Here is a 21,459-nt window from a genome sequence, read left to right on the forward strand (position 1 = left end):
ATTAACGTCATCTCTTTACCAATTGTTATTTTCAACGATAAAGTGCATCTGCATAATATATAATATTGAGTTGGGAATTAAGTGAGTGCGGTTATATATTTTAATAATCTCTTCTCATCTTTCAATCATACGCATTTTTGTTTTCCTCTTACTTTCAGGGATTGTTTTTAAAAGATTATTTTAATGGGATTAATAATATCAGGTTTCTTACGAAATTTAATTCATTTTTATTATACAACTTTGTGATCGATAGTAACGAAAGGAAAATAATATAATAGTATTGAGTTGGCAACTAAGTGAGTGTGGTTACTTTAATAAAAACCTACTCTATTTCTCTTTTTTTGTTTTTTATCTATTTATCTATGTGTTTCTCTATCTCTTTGTATAAATAAGTACTTACGTAAATATATGTATATATAAAAAGAAATTATAAAGAAGAAGAAATTATTATAAAATAAATTTAAAATTTATAATTTTATAATTTTATAAATTTATAATTTTTATAATTTTATAAATTTATAATTTATTTTAATTTTTAAATTAATAATTAAATTTATTTAATTTATTTCTTATTTTATTATTATATTAAGAAATTATAAAGAAGAAGAAATTATTATAAAATAAATTTAAAATTTATAATTTTTATAATTTTATAAATTTATAATTTTTATAATTTTATATAGTAAAGAAGTTATTATAAAATAAATTTAAAATTTATAATTTTTATAATTTTATATAGTAAATAAATTATTAAAATAAATTTATAATGTGCCAAATTTTTCGATGTGCTGATTTTTCGGTGTGCTGATTTTTCGGTGTGCTGATTTTTCGGTGTGCCAATTTTTCGGTGTGCCGATTTTTCGATTATTTTAACACCCTCGCTTAGTTGAAAACCAAAAGGTCAGCACATTTTAATATCGATTAAAGATTTAAACAACACTATTTATTTTCTCGATGTTTTTCATCCTTTATTGATTTGTTTTCGTTTGGTTTGGTTTATCGAAAGAAACATCCCCTCTTAAATCTTTCCCACTTTTATTTCTACTTTTAAAAAGAGGAAGGGGATCACTTAGTTATCAATTCTATACTTGAGAGTATTACGTGAGATAACTGATTACGTCGAAGTTATAAAGATAGGTCGACGTTTCTTCTATTAGAGATAGAATAGGATACATAATAGTTTCACGAAAAAGTAGGACAATTCGTGTGATGGAAGCTGGTTTGCTTGATTAACGTTCATCAGGCTGCAGAGTTAACAGAAACGTTGATGATCTAATCGTTGTTGTTTAATCGATATTTTCCTGTGTTGATTTATACGTAATTACGATTATTTACAAATTAATGTGCTTATAATTTCTATCGATTAATTTATTGGATCTCGACTTGTGGATTATTTCTTTTTTTTCTTTCCTTTTTTTTTTTCCAGATGAAAACCGCATTATTTCTTTTTAATTACCTGCAATTAAATTGTCAAAGAAACGATATATTCCTGTTATATTTTTTTTTCCTTTTTTTCTTTATTGCAGCAAAAGAAATTAAAAGAAAATTAAAACGATCGTTCGTCCTATCGTTTTACGGAATACAAATTAAAACTGGCATATAAAGTATCGAATGAAAGAACGATTTAATGATTTTAAAATTATTATTAGATTTTTAAATTACCTATTTCGGTTCATTGTCGAGATTAAATATTATGGTTTCTATGAATTAATTGCGGAAGGAAGGAAGGAAGGTAGTTTCGGTGATTTATGTTTAAATTTCACTTTCTATTCTATATATCATTATTCTACACTGTGACAGTAAAACATAAACGATACGATACGAATCTAGTAATTATATCTTTTTTCTTTTACCTTTTTTTTTTTCGTTCATTGATTTTCTTATCTCGCTATTACGCGTATTTCTCGTATTTCTCTTAATATTCCACGTGTCGGTGGACAATTTAACCCGAATTGTAATGCAAATTGCACATCCGTTGATCTAAACGCGTGACAAACTTTATTTTACCTTGAGAAGATCCGGAAATATTTGAATTCGTGTGACATTTTTAACGGTAGAGATCTTTTAATCGTTTCAATTATTTCATCAACAGTTCGTTCAATTTTTTATGATTAAAAATAAGAAGTAAAGAGAAAAATTGGAATCATTGAAAAAATAAAAACACGTCGCGATATTTTACGTTTATGTAATAGAAAATAAATGAAAGATCTCGTATTATTATAATATCTTTAAGATAGGAATGAGAAAACATGACAATTTCTAAGTAAAGTCGATTAGATCGAGAAGAGATTTCTACTGGTATGAATTTATCAAGATTACTCGATGGCACGCGATGCTTGTCACGAAATTTATTCCGCAAAACGTTAGAACTGAACGGAACGAAACGGAACGCGCATAGTTTTCGAGTAAAGAATACTCTCGTGTCCCGTTCGTGACAATTTCTATGAAGAGTTTGAAACATTCTTGGAGAAATAAGCGAACGGGGAATCCTTCGAAATCATTTCTTTCTTTTACATATTTTTTTTTATTCACGCAGATACCGTTTTACTTGGGCACGCTCGCAAAACGACTTTCTTCGAGTTTAATTATACAGCATGTTCCTACATACACACACACACACACACACACATATTATTTATATATGTATACGGTAATGATCATTCTATTACATTCATCATCGTTGATACAACATCGAGAGAAAGATCGGGAAAAAAAGAATTGCATGCCGAGAAAATCTTGGTTAAATGATTCGTAGAAATACGCGTGCAATTAGCATTTTCATTTTCACGAATTCGAAATGAGCAATGAGATTGCAACTTCTTCTTCTTCTTCTTCTTTATCTTCTTCTGCTACTTCTGCTTATTTTTTCATCACGTTCATCATCAACTTCTTGGCTGCTTTCACTGGTAATGTACGTGTGTTTATTATATCGTACATAAAATGAAATTAACTATACACGTTGGTATATAAAAAAATTGATTTCACGGAGCCATTTATGATTTGTTACAATCGAACACTCGAAGGGCAAATTTAATCCGATTCGTGATAAGAATTGTTAAGAAGGTTACGCGTATTTTCCATGCACCCACAAAGATTTCACTTCAGATTTAATGATCAATTCGATTATTCGAAAATTGTTAAGAAAAACTTGTCGTTCCGATGAAATTTCTCGAATTTTTCTTTAGAGAAAATTATTATAATAATCTGGATAAATTGTAAAAAAGAGAAAAGTATTGGAGTGTTTACCTTTTGGGATAGAACAGTACTCGTTCCGGAAGGAATTATGCTACTTTCGAGTCGAGTATCTCGAAACGAAAGTATAGTGCACGCCCGAAGGACGCACGTCATGTTACTTATAGTAACGTCCCTTTCTAAGGCTTCTTTCTTCTTATTCTTATTCTTATTCTTATATTTTTTTTCTCTGTGTTAGATCCTTTCTAATCAAGTGTTCCACAATTTGAAACAGGTAGACACTCGACCGAGTACTAGAAGGACGTGTTCCCATTTCGTGAGGCACTTTTATCAAAGTGCTGTTCTATTAGATCGGAAGAATGATAGACCACCTAATTATTTTCTATAAAATCTAACGAGATTTCAACGTTAATTATTTATTTTTCAAAATATGCGATAGTACAGCATTTATAATTGTTACGATAAAATGTGAAGTTAATCGATTCGTTTAATTTCGATGGAAAAAAAAAATAACGTGCGTTGGTAGATAAATAAAATATGTTGAAGGATTTTTCAACGTCTATTATAAATGAATATTTATAATTAGAAATGTGTTTACATTAATTATACATCCATCTACATTTTTGACTGATACGATATTTTCCATTATACATAAATATATAAATGAGATTAAATTTGTTATTTAATAAAAAGAAACGTCAAATAAAACGGTGTAATAATATATAAATATAAAATATATAAATAATATATAAATGAATATTTATAATTAGAAATGTGTTTACATTAATTATACATCCATCTACATTTTTGACTAATACGATATTTTCCATTATACATAAATATATATAAATGAGATTAAATTTGTTATTTAATAAAAAGAAACGTCAAATAAAACGGTGTAATAATATATAAATATAAAATATATAAATAATATATAAATGAATATTTATAATTAGAAATATGTTTACATTAATTATACATCCATCTACATTTTTGACTAATACAATATTTTCCATTATATATAAATATATAAATGATTAAATTTGTTATTTAATAAAAAGAAACGTCAAATAAAACGGTGTAATATATAAATATAAAATATATAAATGAATATTTATAACTAGAAATGTGTTTACATTAATTATACATCCATCTACATTTTTGACTGATACGATATTTTCCATTGTACATAAATATATATAAATGAGATTAAATTTGTTATTTAATCAAAAGAAACGTCAAATAAAACGGTGAAATAATATATAAATATAAAATATATAAATAATATATAAATGAATATTTATAATTAGAAATATGTTTACATTAATTATACATCCATCTACATTTTTGACTGATACGATATTTTCCATTATACAAAAATATATATAAATGAGATTAAATTTGTTATTTAATAAAAAGAAACGTCAAATAAAACGGTGTAATAATATATAAATATAAAATATATAATATATAAATGAATATTATAATTAGAAATATGTTTACATTAATTATACATCAATCTACATTTTGACTGATACGATATTTCCATTATACATAATATATATAAATGAGATTAAATTTGTTATTCAATAAAAAGAAACGTCAAATAAAACGGCGTAATAATATATAAATTTAAAATATATAAATAATATATAAATGAATATTTATAACTAGAAATGTGTTTACATTAATTATACATCCATCTACATTTTTGAATAATACAATATTTTCCATTGTACATAAATATATATAAATGAGATTAAATTTGTTATTTAATAAAAAGAAACGTCAAATAAAACGGCGTAATAATATATCGAAGGAATTTCACGAACTAAACATGCGCTTTTATCGACGTTAATGGCGAACGTTAATGGGTTCGCCATAAGATGGTAAGATAATATGATTTCTCGTCGTGAAAGAAATAAAAAAAAAAGAAAAGAGAAAAAGGATGAATCGTTTCCGAGCGTATCAGCGTAGAAATTTTCCTTCTCGCGATCCTCGTCCGATATTTTCGAAGCGGAACGCGCGAGTCAGGTGTGCAACTGCGCTGCTATGCAACTGCGCTATGCAACTGCGCTATGCAACCAACTGCGCTGGGCAAATCGCACGTGCTCTCCGAAATGAGAGATTGGTGGCCGGTGTGTTGGGTGCGTGCGTGCTTGCTTTCTGTTCATCGCGAGAATACGTGTAAGAGAAGATACGAGGACGAATATCGTGCTGTTCCAGAGCAGTGATTCCGGTCAGCCGGAATAGCGGTACTCGTTCGGCCGTGTGTCTTCGTCTCGAATTATCTTTGCCTTCCCGCGGTGAACACTTGGTTTCAAAGCGCATGCGCTTGAGCACTTTCTGTCGCGAAAGCGGAAGAACGAAACCATTATCACGAATTCCTACATTCATTTTTCTTTTTTTTCTTATTCTACATTTTTTTCTATATCATTTCCCTCTTACGAGTGATCCATCAATACATCTTTATTTATATCATAAAATAAAATATTCCTTTTCTTTTCTACTTTTTGTTATCGTAACTCAGAACACGCTGTTAAGGATGCATTCCGAATAAACAAGAAATATAAAAAACAATGCACGATTGAAAATTCATAGACGATATCTTAAACATAATTTTAACGTAAATCCCCATCCATAATAAATTAAATACAAACTATAACCGTCCTACGTTAATAATATTGCAAATAAACGAAACAAAAATGATCTACTTCAAAATGATTGATCAACGAATTAAACTAGACTCAAAATCAATGATATCTATTTTTTTTTCTATATCATTCCCTCTTACGAGTCATCCATCAATACATTTTATATCATAAAATAAAATATTCCTTTTCTTTTCTATTTTTGTTATCGTAACTCAGAACACGCTGTTAAGGATGCATTCCGAATAAAAAAAGAATTATAAAAAACAATGCACGATTGAAAATTCATAGACGATATCTTAAACATAATTTTAACGTAAATCCCCATCCATAATAATCGCAAATATTAAATACATTACGTTAATAGTATTGCAAATAAACGAAACAAAAATGATCTACTTCAAAATGATCAACGATCAACGAATTAAACAAGACTCAAAATCAATGATATCTTTTTTTTCTATATCATTTCCCTCTTACGAGTCATCCATCAATACATTTTATTTCATAAAATAAAATATTCTTTTTCTTTTCTACTTTTTGTTATCGTAACTCAGAACACGCTGTTAAAGATGCATTTCGAATAAAAATAGAATTATAAAAAACAATGCACGATTGAAAATTCATAGACGATATCTTAAACATAATTTTAACGTAAATCCCCATCCATAATAAATTAAATACAAACTATAACCGTCCTACGTTAATAATATTGCAAATAAACGAAACAAAATTGATCTACTTCAAAATGATCAATGATCAATTAAACAAGACTCAAAATCAATGATATCTATTTTTTTTCTGTATAATTTCCCTCTTACGAGTCATCCATCAATACATTTTATTTCATAAAATAAAATATTCCTTTTCTTTTCTACTTTTTGTTATCGTAACTCAGAACACGCTGTTAAGGATGCACTCCGAATAAAAAAAGAATTATAAAAAACAATGCACGATTGAAAATTCATAGACGACATCTTAAACATAATTTTAACGTAAATCCCCATCCATAATAATCGCAAATATTAAATACATTACGTTAATAGTATTGCAAATAAACGAAACAAAAATGATTTACTTCAAAATGATCAACGATCAATTAAACAAGACTCAAAATCAATGATATCTATTTTTTTTCTATATCATTTCCCTCTTACGAGTAATCCATCAATACATTTTATATCATAAAATAAAATATTCCTTTTCTTTTCTAATTTTTGTTATCGTAACTCAGAACACGCTGTTAAGAATGCATTCCGAATAAAAAAAGAATTATAACAAACAATGCACGATTGAAAATTCATAGACGATATCTTAAACATAATTTTAACGTAAATTCCCATCCATAATAATCGCAAATATTAAATACATTACGTTAATAGCATTGCAAATAAACGAAACAAAAGTGATCTACTTCAAAATGATTGATCAACTAATTAAACTAGACTCAAAATCAATGATATCTATTTTTTTTCTATATCATTTCCCTCTTACGAGTCATCCATCAATACATTTTATTTCATAAAATAAAATATTCCTTTTCTTTTCTACTTTTTGTTATCGTAACTCAGAACACGCTGTTAAGGATGCATTCCGAATAAACAAGAAATATAAAAACAATGCACGATTGAAAATTCATAGACGATATCTTAAACATAATTTTAACGTAAATCCCCACCCATAATAATCGCAAATATTAAATACATTACGTTAATAGTATTGCAAATAAACGAAACAAAAATGATTTACTTCAAAATGATCAACGATCAATTAAACAAGACTCAAAATCAATGATATCTATTTTTTTTCTGTATAATTTCCCTCTTACGAGTCATCCATCAATACATTTTATTTCATAAAATAAAATATTCCTTTTCTTTTCTATTTTTTGTTATCGTAACTCAGAACACGCTGTTAAGGATGCATTCCGAATAAACAAGAATTATAAAAAACAATGCACGATTGAAAATTCATAGACGATATCTTAAACATAATTTTAACGTAAATCCATATCCATAATAATCGCAAATATTATTAAACTATAACCGTCCTACGTTAATAATATTGCAAATAAACGAAACAAAAATGATCTACTTCAAAATGATCAACGATCAATTAAACAAGACTCAAAATCAATGAGATAACGATCAACCATATATCTCAAGATGATTTCTCACGAACGTATCGAAACCTTCCTAAGGATTTCAATGGTCTCGAACTTACGAATGCGATTGGTGAAAGAACACTGCAGACACCAGTGTTGCTCGGAACATCGTCGAGCTAGGAGGTACGGTTAGCAGTGTTAGTAGTATTTTCTCGTTGCAGCTGGTATCATCTAGAGAGTTACTCGTTCGGTATAGGCATGTGTTGCTGCTGTTGTACTGTTGCTGTTGCTGCTGCTGTTGCTGCAGCACCGAGTAACGGCTAATTGGCCACCTTTCCTCTCTCTCGTTCTTGCTCACGAAGAAAGAGATAGAAAGAGAAAGAGAAAAAGAAGAGAAGAGAAGAATCCCTCTCTCCTTTCCATTCCACCATCTCTCTCTCTCTCTCTCTCTCTTTCTTTCTTTCTCTCTCTGTCTGTTCCTCACGACGCCTTCTCCCTCAGTAAGCCGGTCGACTCGTGCCAGTTTTGTTCGTCCTGTCGCGCGGGTTAAACCGAGTGTAGTAGAACCAAGTTGTGAGTTGAAGCCGAGTTGAATCGGCTCCGATATATAAACCTCGAGGATCCTCCATAACCCACGTTTTTCACGTTACGCGCCTAAATTATGGACCCTCCGTGTTGTCCTCCTCTTCTTCCACCACCTCTTCCTCTTTCTCGTCCTCATCCTCGTTCTCGTCGTCCTCGTTCTTCCTTCTCTTCGTGAATTCTACGATAATTGTCTCTATTATTATTATTATTGTTATTATTATTCATCTTCTATACGTTTTAACGTAAGTTATCATTTTTATTTTCGTATCGTTAGATTTATTTCGTAATTATTAGATTTTGGTTTTATATTATTTTGTATTAATTTCATTAAATTATATAATTATATATAAAAATTCTTTCTTTTTCTTCGTGAATTCAACGATAACTACACGATATTTGTCTCTATTATTATTATTATTGTTATTATTCATCTTCTATACGTTTTAACGTAAGTTATCATTTTTATTTTCGTATCGTTAGATTTATTTCGTAATTATTAACTTTTGGTTTTATAATATTTTGTACTAATTTAATTAAATTATATAATTATATATAAAAATATGTATAAATTTATACATTTTGATTTTTTTAATTTATTAATACACTCGCGTTTTATTCTTTTTTTCTGTTTTTTTGATACAAGTTTCGTTTCGTGATCGTTATATTTATTTCGTAATTATTAGCTTTTGGTTTTATAATATTTTGTATTAATTTAATTAAATTATATAATTATATAAAAATATGTATAAATTTATACATTTTGATTTTTTTAATTTATTAATACACTCGCGTTTTATTCTTTTTTTCTGTTTTTTTTGATACAAGTTTCGTTTCGTGATCGTTATATTTATTTCGTAATTATTAGCTTTTGGCTTTATAATATTTTGTATTAATTTAATTAAATTATATAATTATATATAAAAATATGTATAAATTTATACATTTTGATTTTTTTAATTTATTAATACATTCGTGTTTTATTCTTTTTTTCTGTTTTTTTTTTACTTTTGATACAAGTTTCGTTTCGTGATCGTTATATTTATTTCGTAATTATTAGCTTTTAGTTTTATAATATTTTGTATTAATTTAATTAAATTATATAATTATATATAAAAATATGTATAAATTTATACATTTTGATTTTTTTAATTTATTAATACACTCGCGTTTTATTCTTTTTTTCTGTTTTTTTGATACAAGTTTCGTTTCGTGATCGTTATATTTATTTCGTAATTATTAGTTTTATAATATTTTGTATTAATTTAATTAAATTATATAATTATATATAAAAATATGTATAAATTTATACATTTTATTTTTTTTTAATTTATTAATACACTCGCGTTTTATTCTTTTTTTCTGTTTTTTTTTTTACTTTTGATACAAGTTTCGTTTCGCGATTGTTTCGTAAGATGATCGATCTATGATCTTTACGACAATCTTTCGAGCTATCGACCTCGAATATCCAAAGCGTGACCGCAACTTTTTATCGATTCTCTTTAATCATACACGAGGATGTATTTCAGTCAAGGTTAACATTATTGCGAACACGCATTGCTGCTTAAACAAACTATAAAGAGACTTTTTTTTTGCAATGGAAAGCAAAACAGACTTTTCTTCATCTTCTTTTTCTTTTTCTTCTTTTTCTTCTTCTTCTTCTTCTTCTTCTTAGTTAGTATGATTATTACTTTCTTTCTATGGAACACTTTCCAATATATTTACGATGCCGATGATGGATTCTCACGAAAGTCGTTAAGCCAAACATATTTTTGTTTTTATTTTTCTTTTCTGCAAAAACAGAAGTAACTTTCTGCATTTCTGACCCTAAACCAAATTAGGCTCGGAAATGTTTAGATTTATTTTCATATAGGTTTAATGGATTCTACGAATACGAATTTAAAATCTACGACGGAAAAATCAACAAATCTATTTTCGGAAAAACAATTTCAAATGATCCAGGGAAGGGATTTTGTTGGCACGAAAAATCGACAGACGTTTCATTTCGATTTAAGATTCCCTTATCGAACGGACGCGTGAACCAACAGTTTTCTTTTTTAAAAACTAATATCCATCGTTATCGATCATTCGAATAATTTCTTATCTTAAAGAAAATATTAATCGATTGGAAAATTACGAACGTCAACGAGACTTTTGCGAAGGTATAGAAGACAGAAAAAAAAAACACACACAGAGAACTAAAACCTAATCGATTTTAATTGTTACTTTGAACAGGGAAAAAAATAACTCGTGCGTAGTTTAACGAGCCAACTATACTGCACTCCGTTATACGAATACTTCAATTCTCAACGAATCTAATCGGTCGGATAATCCCAAGTTTTGTGCATTTAACTTTCCTCGAGAGGGAATTTCTTTCTCTTGGTCATCCGAGTATGTGAATATCCTCTCTAATACATTTGTGTGTGTGTGTGTGTATTTACGTTCATGTATATGTATCTGTTAGCCTCGAGTACGTAACAACGTTCTAACCGCTTTGCACCACGTACTGACCTTCGGTCACGGAACGGAAATAATCGTAGATACATTTTTCTCATCCTATACCTTTCCTACAAATAGATAAGATCACGCGTCAAACATTACCTTCTCTTTCTACGAAATTCTTTCAAATTATTTCACCTATTATTGACACTACAAACAATTTCACGTACTATTTTTTTATTATTTTTTAAATATTTCATTGATTAGATTCATTACTCAAACGTGAATAAAAATAAATAAGAATCATCATACCCTTATGATTTTATTTATTGAAATTGGTCGTTAATGATTTCATTATTTAGTGTAACCACTTAAAAATAAATTCTTTTAGTGTTTCTTGTACAATTATTTGAATGAAAACGTGAATAAAAATATATAAGAATCATATTGTCAATACCCTTATGATTTTATTTATTAAAAGTGGTCGTTAATGATTTCATTATTTAGTGTAATTACTTAAAAATAAATTCTTTTAGTGTTTCTTGTACAATTATTTGAATAAAAACGTGAATAAAAATATATAAGAATCATCGGATAATCATATTGCCAATACCCTTATGATTTTATTTATTAAAAGTGGTCGTTAATGATTTCATTATTTAGTGTAATCACTTAAAAATAAATTCTTTTAGTGTTTCTTGTACAATTATTTGAATGAAAACGTGAATAAAAATATATAAGAATCATATTGCCAATACCCTTATGATTTTATTTATTGAAATTGGTCGTTAATGATTTCATTATTTAGTGTAACCACTTAAAAATAAATTGTTTTAGTGTTTCTTGTACAATTATTTGAATGAAAACGTGAATAAAAATATATAAGAATCATTATATAATCATATTACCAATACTCTTATGATTTTATTTATTGAAATTGGTCGTTAATGATTTCATTATTTAGTGTAACCACTTAAAAATAAATTCTTTTAGTGTTTCTTGTACAATTATTTGAATGAAAACGTGAATAAAAATATATAAGAATCATATTGCCAATACCCTTATAATTTTATTTATTAAAAGTGGTCGTTAATGATTTCATTATTTAGTGTAATCACTTAAAAATAAATTCTTTTAGCGTTTTTTGTATAATTATTTGAATGAAAACGTGAATAAAAATATATAAGAATCATATTGGCAATACCCTTATGATTTTATTTATTGAAATTGGTCGTTAATGATTTCATTATTTTAATTCATTAGTGTAACTATTTAAAAATAAATACTTTTAGTGTTTCTTGTACAATTACTTGAATGAAAACGTGAATAAAAATATATAAGAATCATATTGGCAATACCCTTATGATTTTATTTATTAAAAGTGGTCGTTAATGATTTCATTATTTAGTGTAATCACTTAAAAATAAATTCTTTTGGTGTTTCTTGTACAATTATTTGAATGAAAACGTGAATAAAAATATATAAAAATCATATTGGCAATACCCTTATGATTTTTTTATTAAAAGTGGTCGTTAATGATTTCATTATTTAGTGTAACCACTTAAAAATAAATTCTTTTAGTGTTTCCTGTACAATTATTTGAATGAAAACGTGAATAAAAATATATAACAATCATATTGGCAATACCCTTATGATTTTTTTATTAAAAGTGGTCGTTAATGATTTCATTATTTAGTGTAACCACTTAAAAATAAATTCTTTTATCGTTTTTTGTACAATTATTTGAATGAAATTTCAGGTCTCCACGCGTAGGAGGACCCCTCTCGCAATCGTTAGCAATGATTCCACCGACTATGCATGGTCACGAGTTCAACCAACCCTTGTCGAGGGTTGTTATGGTCCGTAAAACGGATCAGAGAACTTTCAGCAAGGGTAGACGTGGCGGAGAACCTCTTCTGGAAACCGTAACCAGGGAAACCGTCGAGTTGTTCAACGGTGGCAGAGCTGAAAGAAAATATACTTCCGAAACGAGAGACATCGTCACGCCAAAGTCAAACAGGTTGGTGGTGTTGTTGGTACAAACATTCGTTTAAGTTTCTTTTTCCTAGAAACAAATTATATTATTGCGAAAGAATTACGAATAGAGATGGTACGATGATGATAGGAAGGAAAAAAAAGGAAAAAAACAATATATTACATAAGTAATATTAATCGCCGGTAAATTATCATCGATGAAAAAACCGGAACGATGTCGTGCTATATTTCGTCGACAATTTTCTTACGGAAAGAAAAAAAAAAAAAAAAAAAAAAAGAAGAAAATAGTAAAAATAAAACATGAACAACAACGCATTAGACGAAAAGTTAGCATGTAGATAATATATGTAATAATCGTTATCATAAAATTACTCGTTATATTATAGTGCTCGATATCGCATTGTGAGAAACGTCGGTGGTAACAAACATGCACGAATTTCGTTTTAGAAGTTTCTTCTATGTATACATATATATATAGATATATATCCTAGTACCGGAAACTCGTTACATGCGTTTCAGTAGGCAAAGATTTATACGTCGTAAAGTTGTAGTCGGTAATTTCACGTTGGATCCTTTTCCCCTATAGAAATGTGTATGTTTCTCTTTCTCTCTGTATGTGTGTGTATAGATATATCACGATGAGGATAGAGATGAGAGATAGAGGATGGTGATTTGAGAAAGAAAATGTGAGATAAAGAGAAAGAGAAGAAGAAGAAGAAGAAGGAGAGAGCTTTTCAAGAGAAACTATGACTCGATTATGCATGTGTAAGTGCGTTGTCAATTGCAGGACGTATCTTTCGCTAGCAGTTGAAATATACATATCCTCTTACTGTTAAGTACATTACTTTGAATCAAATTTATTACAAAATTGTCTCTCTCTTTCTCTCTTTCTCTTTTTCTATTTTTTTCTCTTTATCTTTCTAGACGTCTCTTTTCTTCATACCACTAGTACGTATTTTAGTATCATATCGTGTTAATTTTTTTAAAATGATGATAGTTTGTGTACATCGTAAATCTTCCCTTACTTCCTTGCCCTATAGTATGCCCTCGCTCAGCGTCAGTGGAACGAAAAAGAAGGTGGTCGGTTTTGTCGACCAGCTGTCGCCCGAAAGGTACACTCACACACCTATGATGGTGCAGAATTGCAGTCAAGCCAAATTCCAATTCCAGTGAAGCGAGAAAGTATATGACTGATTTATTGCACTAGAACGAATCCCCCCCCACCCCCCTCCTCCCCTCCTCCTCCCCCACCCCTCTCTCACTGTTTGCATCCTTGCAACAACGCTTCTCGCTAAAACTTCACTCGAATCGGTAATGGTTTTACTTTATGTAGTAGTATCAGTGACACATATATTTCTCTTTACTTTTTTATTTTTGTTCATTTTTGTATTATTATTATATACGTGTTTTGTGCAACAATATAAGAGTGACAGCTGAAAATTTCTCTTTTAAAATATATTATAATATTTTCTCTATTGTACCTACGAATGGTTGAAACTATTATAAATGCTAATATTTGAAAATTTATTGACCATTAATATTATCTCGTTTGTAAGTATGTGCTTTCGTAATTTTTAAATAATAGTTAGAACACACTTTCCCTTTTCAATATATCTTTTACTTTACTTTACTTTATTTGATTTGGTTTTTTTTTCTTTTTTTTTTCAAATATTTACTTGCTCGCATACGAGACTTCTCGTGAATCGAGTGTAACTCTCCTACGTAATGCACTTTTATGTCGTTTTAACGAAAGGGAATTCAATGCATTAAATAACGTAGCTAGCTCCGTGTTTTCCCACGATCGTCTGAAGACCGTGCGAGACAACGTTCGTTTGTTTACAAGAACCACGCGTTCAAACTGTTCGTTTATTTATTCATGAATCTCGAGAAAGACGTTCTATGTAAACAAGTATAAAAACGAAAGATCGAATTAACTTTTATAATATAAAAACACTATTAAACATTGTGTGCACGTGCGTTTAGAAAATACGAAAGCTTAGACAAATTTTATTGACATTTTTCTTTAATACGAAAATTCGAATTGAATTAATTTGAAGAATAACATTATTCGTTCGCGTGCATTATTTAAAAATAAAATTAAAAAAAAAAGAAAATACGAAACCTTCGAAATAATTTGTACTAACTTTTATAATATAAAAATATTATTAATCATTGTGTGCACGTGCGTTTAGAAAATACGAAAGTTTAGAAAAACTTTGTTGACATTTTTCTTTAATACGAAAATTCCAACTGAATTGATTTGAAGAATAACATTATTAAAAATAAAATTAGCATTATTTAAAAATAGAATAAACAAATACGAAACCTCCGAAATAATTTGTACATTTAATTAAACATTTCTATAATGAATATTATAATATAATAGTAATGGGAATGAAAAAATATAAAAAACCTATCGTCTCGATCGAGGTGGGTCGATGAACCAGCACGGAAGGAAGGGGGAAAGGGAAAAAGGGGGGAAGGTCTTCGGATGCGACCATGACCGTGGTTAGAGTGCTATGAAGAAAGAAAGAAGGAAGGAAGGAAGGAAGGAAGGAAGGTAGGAAGGAGGAAGTAAAAGCGTTGATCGTAAAACCGTGTGTTGAACAACATGGACTAGGAGAGTTTAGCGAGACTTCTCGTAATTCTTGACGGAACGACGTGTCTCCACCTCCTCCCTCTCCCCCTCCTCCCCCTTCCTCGTTCTCTTCCTGCTAGTTCTTGTCGTACATTGAAATTTTCAGCTTTCACTTTGCTTCTTTGAATAAACATTACGAACATTATCCCGATTAAATTACTGCTTTGATCATATTATTTATATTTTATTATTCATTCAGTGACGTTAAAAGATCGACGATGATGTTTCATGTTTCTTTTTTTTTTCTCTATTTTTCTTTACGTAACAAACATTTATACGATATATATATAAATATGAGCTGTTTATTTTGAAAGTAGCCTAACTCCATTCTTGGTAAAAAAAAAACGCATATATTCACTTAATAATTGCCATTATTTTAATAGCAACTGTAAATTGAACACCTTTAGATACAATTAAGTAGCATAACTCATTTGTATTCTGTACTTACATTTTTAATTGCATTGAAACACAAATCTTTAAATATCTCAATTTAAATATAAATGGACTCAAAATAATATTTTATACACACGGCTCAATTATATTATATTTGTTTGAAATAATCGAACGATTGTTAAAAAAAAAAATAAAAATTCATGCTTTTCGGAATAGAAAGTATTCGTATATTATCTGTAAGTGTATATGTATATTTATATACATGTATATAATATGTGTAAGATAGATTAAACGTGTAGGATGCAAGATCAAGTTGTAAATAGAAGCACAGTGTTCAGCTTGGGCGATTAGCTGTTAGCCGGAAAATAGATTAGAAGTACTATTAGATAGCGCATTAGATATCCTACTCGTCATGAATTGCTTCGACCCATTCCGCATGTCGTAATGACTACTTGTGCGATTCGCAAGATCAAGATCGACCGACCTCGTACGCTTTCTTCCATCATTTGCTTTTGCTTTATTTTCTTCTTCTTCTTCTTCTTCTACTTCTACTTCTACTTCTACTTCTACTTCTTCTTTTTCTATGCTTCCACTTCATAATACGTTCTAATGCTTACTATATTTCTCGCTCTCATTACCTTTCATTCATACATTTTTCGATCTTCTTAGAAGAATTTCTCTTCCTTATATTTAGGACGATCGTAAAATGATGATGATGATGATGATGATGATGATGATGCAAGTAGGTATGCATCTTTTAGCTTAAAATGATTTTTCTATAAAAATAAATATACTCGTTTACGAATTATTATTATTATTATTATTATTATTACATTTTTTTTCTTTTCTATACATTTCGTATCGTTAAAAAATATATATAGTGGATTGGCAATTAAATTCCTGTCGTATTTTTTCGTCTAATTATTTAATAATTTATTTTTCAATAAAAATTAATAATTAATTAATCGGTACTGTATATTCTCTCTTGTTAATATTTAAATACAACTGCGGGAACTTAATTGCCAATTAAATATTAGGTTGTCCCTTTTTTAAAAGCAATGAAGCATAACAACATTCCGCAAATGTTTCTTTTGGATTTTATTTTTATTAAACCGCGTAGAAAAAGATTTGAAAAAGAGACATTGTCAGCAACGAAATGTATTTTGAAATCTATGCCATAAATGGACAATAGATAAGCCTGCATGTCTACAAACATAGTCAGCTCGTAGTCATACATAACGTGCCGTGAAAAAAAAACTTATGGGACAACCTAATAATATATATAAATCTAAAAATTGTTATATTATGAAAGATCTCTGTCAAATGTGTTATAATTTTCACGCGTTATGCAAAAATTCAAAGCTTCTCTCGCACATTTAACTTACAAGTCAGCTTGCATAGAAAAAAAAAAAAGAAAAAAAACGAAATAATTATCGAGTTATTTCGTGTTTTAGACAGTAGTACTACTGTCTAAAAATTCAAAGAGACTCTCTGTTGAAGTTTCTTTCGTTTATCGTGTAATTATCGATTTAACTTTCAGGTCGAGGACGGAATCGGTTAGATCGAAATCACCTTTGACTGCGTCGCCAGCATCCCCAGGACCACTCTCTAATTCTTTACACGGTAGTTTTCACGGTAGTTTAGGAAGCGATGGGATGTCCTGCAGCAGTGCAAGGTCTTCCTCTGCTTCACCGGATTCTGCTAGATATTCCTCCTCCCAGGTACAAAGTTTTATCGTCACGTTGATCAACAAATATATTTCAATCGTTTTATTTATTTCAATAGAAACACCCAAGCCAATATATTATTTTATTTTATTTAAAAAAAAAGAAATCACTATTTTCATAACTGTTCATTTTCAATTGTAAATGTTACTATAATCAACGATAAGAAAATTAAGTAGACATTTTACAGGTACTTTAAAAACATTTATAAACTAACAAGCGTATAGAAATAATAAAATATCATCAGTTTATTCATTTATATTTTGAAAAAAAACAAACTTTGATAAATACTACACTCTGTAATTAGTTTTGGTTGAGTTGACACTTGAATTTTCGGCCGGGCGCCGTATCGGCACCGCTCGAGTGTAAATTGAGTTAAAATTTGACTTAGGTCAGTTCCAAAATAAAAGAAAAACAAAAATCTAAATCGTTACACATTTTGTAACGATTAGAATACTTTTCTAATAACACTTCGTAAAAAATCTTTGAAAGTAGATGCATAATATTAATCGTTAATTATTAATTTTAAATTTTAATAGTTTCAATTAAAAATAATATTAGAAATTAATAATTTTTATTGATTTTGAATTTTTTTCAATTTTTAGTTATTATTGTTGTTTATTATAATCTTTCAAAAGTTCTAAAAAAAAGATCTTAGGTAACACGATCAAATGAACGACTATTGGATTTTCGATTTGTTTTTCTATCACGTTGAAAGATATCGTACTATTAAGCATAACGGAAACGAGAAGAAACCAAAGACGAAGGATTTTCCAGCACCTCGTTGCTGACTTGTTCAGAGATTCGCACGCGATGCTAATTGCTATTCAACTAGTCTGAGCTATTTACGTTGATCCGTTAAGAAACACGCGACTCGGAGTGAATCGAACCCGAACGAGACTTCAAACATTACTTTCAAACATTTTCATTCGAACGGTGGTTTTAAACATTGATAAATATGAGACACGTAGAAAACCGATAGGATTTAAAACATGATTTTCACCTTTTTTATATCCCCCCCTCCACCCTCCTCCTCCCCCCTGTCATTTTTCTCATCAACTTGGATTATTACTTTACGATATAAAATTGATCTGCTCAAATGACTAATCTTAAATCACATTTTTCCGGTCAAGCACTCTTACGTAGGTGAACGGGAGTACACGTTTATAGTGATCTCGATTACAGGACGTTTCAATCATCCTATCGTTGAACTACTTTTATTCGAATACCTTGCGTACAACACTCAATACAGATCCGTGTCGTTGCTAAATTACATTTGTTTAATTTTCAAGTAATTGGTAAAAACATTTTGTATATATCGTGTAATTTCTATTCTATTCATCGTAATAATAGTATTTGCTTGTTTTGTTTCCTTGAAATGAATGCACAGACAAAATTCAAAAATGATTTTTTCTATTAAAAGTTAATATATAAAACTATAATTTAAACTATTAAATTATATTTAAAATTCGTAAACGATTGTTTGATGTTAAATGAAATTTTGTTATTTAAAATCGTTTTTCAACAAATTTCAAAGTAATTTCAATCAGCTCGTTCTTTTTTTTCTACAAATAGAGTGATATCGTTTTTAGAAGAGTATCGATATATCGATCGTTATCGTTTGTTATCGATCAAACGTTCAAACGCATACAACTTCTTTCCAGTTTAATATCGTAAAAAGCAGTACGAGTCATATAAGACATCCTTGATTTCTTTCCGACGTTCTGTCTGTCTGTCTGCGATCTGAAAACGTGACGCATCTCGAAACGTTTCACTCTGTAGGTGTGAGAAATCTTCGTATCCAGTTGAAGCACGTGAGCGGAAAATCCGATAGAATCCGAAAAGAAGAAAACATCGATTTTTCAAACGTGACTATTCAAACGTGATTAAAAAATATTTTCTTCCTCGTTAGAATGATGGGAAATCGTTGCAACCTGTTAGCATTACTTTTTCCTCTTTTATATTACGTAGAAAAAAAATATATAAATTACACGATTAAATAATTATAATATAATTATCAATTGTAATATAATTTCCACAAAATATCGTAACAAATTGCACTCACGTATAATTCAATTCTATTCTAAAATAATAATAATAATAAAATCAAATATCTTATTCTCCTTAAAAAAAAAATAAAAAACAAAGAAAAAGATAAAAAGAAATGTATCATTAGATTTTCAGTAATGTTCCCTCTCTCTCTCTATGTTATAGATAACAAAGACTGACACGCGTAAACCATCTGTGCGTAGATCAGGACCACCCAAGGAATTCATCAATATGTGCCTGGAAACACACAATTACTATCGGGTTCGACACGGTGTACCACCTTTGCGACTGAGCAAACAGGTGATTATCGATCGAATAATTCCAATGATACAAGTGTATTGGATCGTTAACGATTATTTACATTTACAGTTGTGCAAGACCAGTCAAGATTGGGCAAATATTTTGGCAGCTAGGGGTAGATTAGAACATAGGGCGAACATAGATTACGGAGAAAATCTTTATTGCATGTGGAGTTCCAATCCAAAGACCGTTGTTGGTGGTGATGAGCCTGTAAACGAATGGTATGTTTCTAAAAAGCAACCCTAATATCAGTCAGTCGTTCAGTTGTTCGTAACGAAGGTATTTCAAATAATTATATTAATTAGGTACGCCGAGGAAGCTTTACATCAGTACGGCAAGGAACCCACTACTCTAAAAACCGGTCATTTTACTCAAGTAGTATGGAGGGATAGTACTGAGTTAGGTGTCGGCATGGCAAGGAACAGAAACGGGGAGGTTTACGTAGTATGCAACTACAATCCAGCTGGTAACTTCTTAGGTAGCTTTACGGACAACGTTCTCACACCTGGTGGCACGAGTCCGAGCAAAAGGATATCCTTTTCAAAAAGTCAATATACTCTAGACGAACAGGCTTGGCAACAAGAGGCCTTGTTAGTTCACAACGAATACAGAAGGAGGCATCGTGTACCTGACTTGAGGTTAAGTCCTGAATTAACGGCAGCTGCTAAGGTACCATAAGTTCTTTTTCTTGTTCTTTTCTTGTGTGTAATTCAACGAATAACATATTTCATTTGGTTGATATGGTGGTGGAATTATATTGTTGTTTTCTTATTTGGATTTATCTAGGCATGGGCCAACACGCTGTTGAATACAAATAAACTGATACCGCAATCTTCCTCACCTTATGGAGAAAATATTTACTCTATGCAATGTTCCGATCCAAAACTGGTAGTGTCGGCACGCGAAGTTGTATCCAAGTGGTATTCCGAGAAAAAGGAACACAAGTTTGGCACGGAACCGAAGGTTCTTAATACGTGTATGTGTATGACGTTAATTATAAGAAATATTAAATATCGTTTGCGTTAAATACTGGGAATTAGTTCTTTTTTTCTTGATTTTGATATTTTTCTTTTTCTCAGGTCATTTCACGCAAATCGTATGGAAAAACACGACCGAAATGGGCATAGCTATGGCTAAAAGGGATGGAACGTGCGTTGTGGTTGCGTGTTATCATCCAAGGGGTAATATCGTTGGACAATTTACGGAGAACGTTCCTAAACCTTTAAAGAACGTCTAGTCCGCATTTGCCGGATACACACAAAAATTCTGTCGATAATGTATTTAAGGGCTGTATTTATATATACATCGTGCATAGAGACGACAATACGCATAATTTATGTATATAACACACGCGTGTGCATATACGTAGAATAAACATTCCACGTAAACTAA

At 29.6% G+C, this 21,459-nt stretch overlaps 1 protein-coding gene and 1 long non-coding RNA gene across 6 annotated transcripts in view; one reads left to right on the forward strand and one right to left on the reverse strand.

Moving 5' to 3' along the window:
• The window catches only part of LOC122518258 (repressed by EFG1 protein 1-like), a 50,685-nt gene extending 29,226 nt beyond the window's left edge, over positions 1-21,459 (forward strand). For 2 of the 5 annotated variants that reach the window (XM_043637063.1, XM_043637065.1), the window contains 8 exons: positions 12,728-12,988; positions 14,004-14,075; positions 17,535-17,715; positions 19,933-20,067; positions 20,137-20,288; positions 20,373-20,736; positions 20,854-21,043; positions 21,147-21,459. In XM_043637063.1, the coding sequence (XP_043492998.1) occupies positions 12,728-12,988; positions 14,004-14,075; positions 17,535-17,715; positions 19,933-20,067; positions 20,137-20,288; positions 20,373-20,736; positions 20,854-21,043; positions 21,147-21,304 (1,513 nt within the window). In that variant the 3' untranslated portion in view covers positions 21,305-21,459. Of the gene's footprint in view, positions 1-7,998; positions 8,131-8,920; positions 8,981-12,727; positions 12,989-14,003; positions 14,076-17,534; positions 17,716-19,932; positions 20,068-20,136; positions 20,289-20,372; positions 20,737-20,853; positions 21,044-21,146 lie in introns of those variants that run through there. The other 3 variants (XM_043637062.1, XM_043637066.1, XM_043637064.1) reach the window with 3 other exon arrangements.
• LOC122518260 lies at positions 5,485-8,220 on the reverse strand. Its single transcript, XR_006304029.1, has 2 exons — positions 8,067-8,220; positions 5,485-5,538 (listed from the first exon to the last, which is right to left on the reverse strand). It is a non-coding gene; the product is annotated as an uncharacterized LOC122518260 (long non-coding RNA).

The sequence above is a fragment of the Polistes fuscatus genome, unplaced genomic scaffold, assembly GCF_010416935.1.
Source record: "Polistes fuscatus isolate 324 unplaced genomic scaffold, CU_Pfus_HIC Scaffold24, whole genome shotgun sequence".
Taxonomy (NCBI): Eukaryota; Metazoa; Arthropoda; class Insecta; order Hymenoptera; family Vespidae; genus Polistes; species Polistes fuscatus.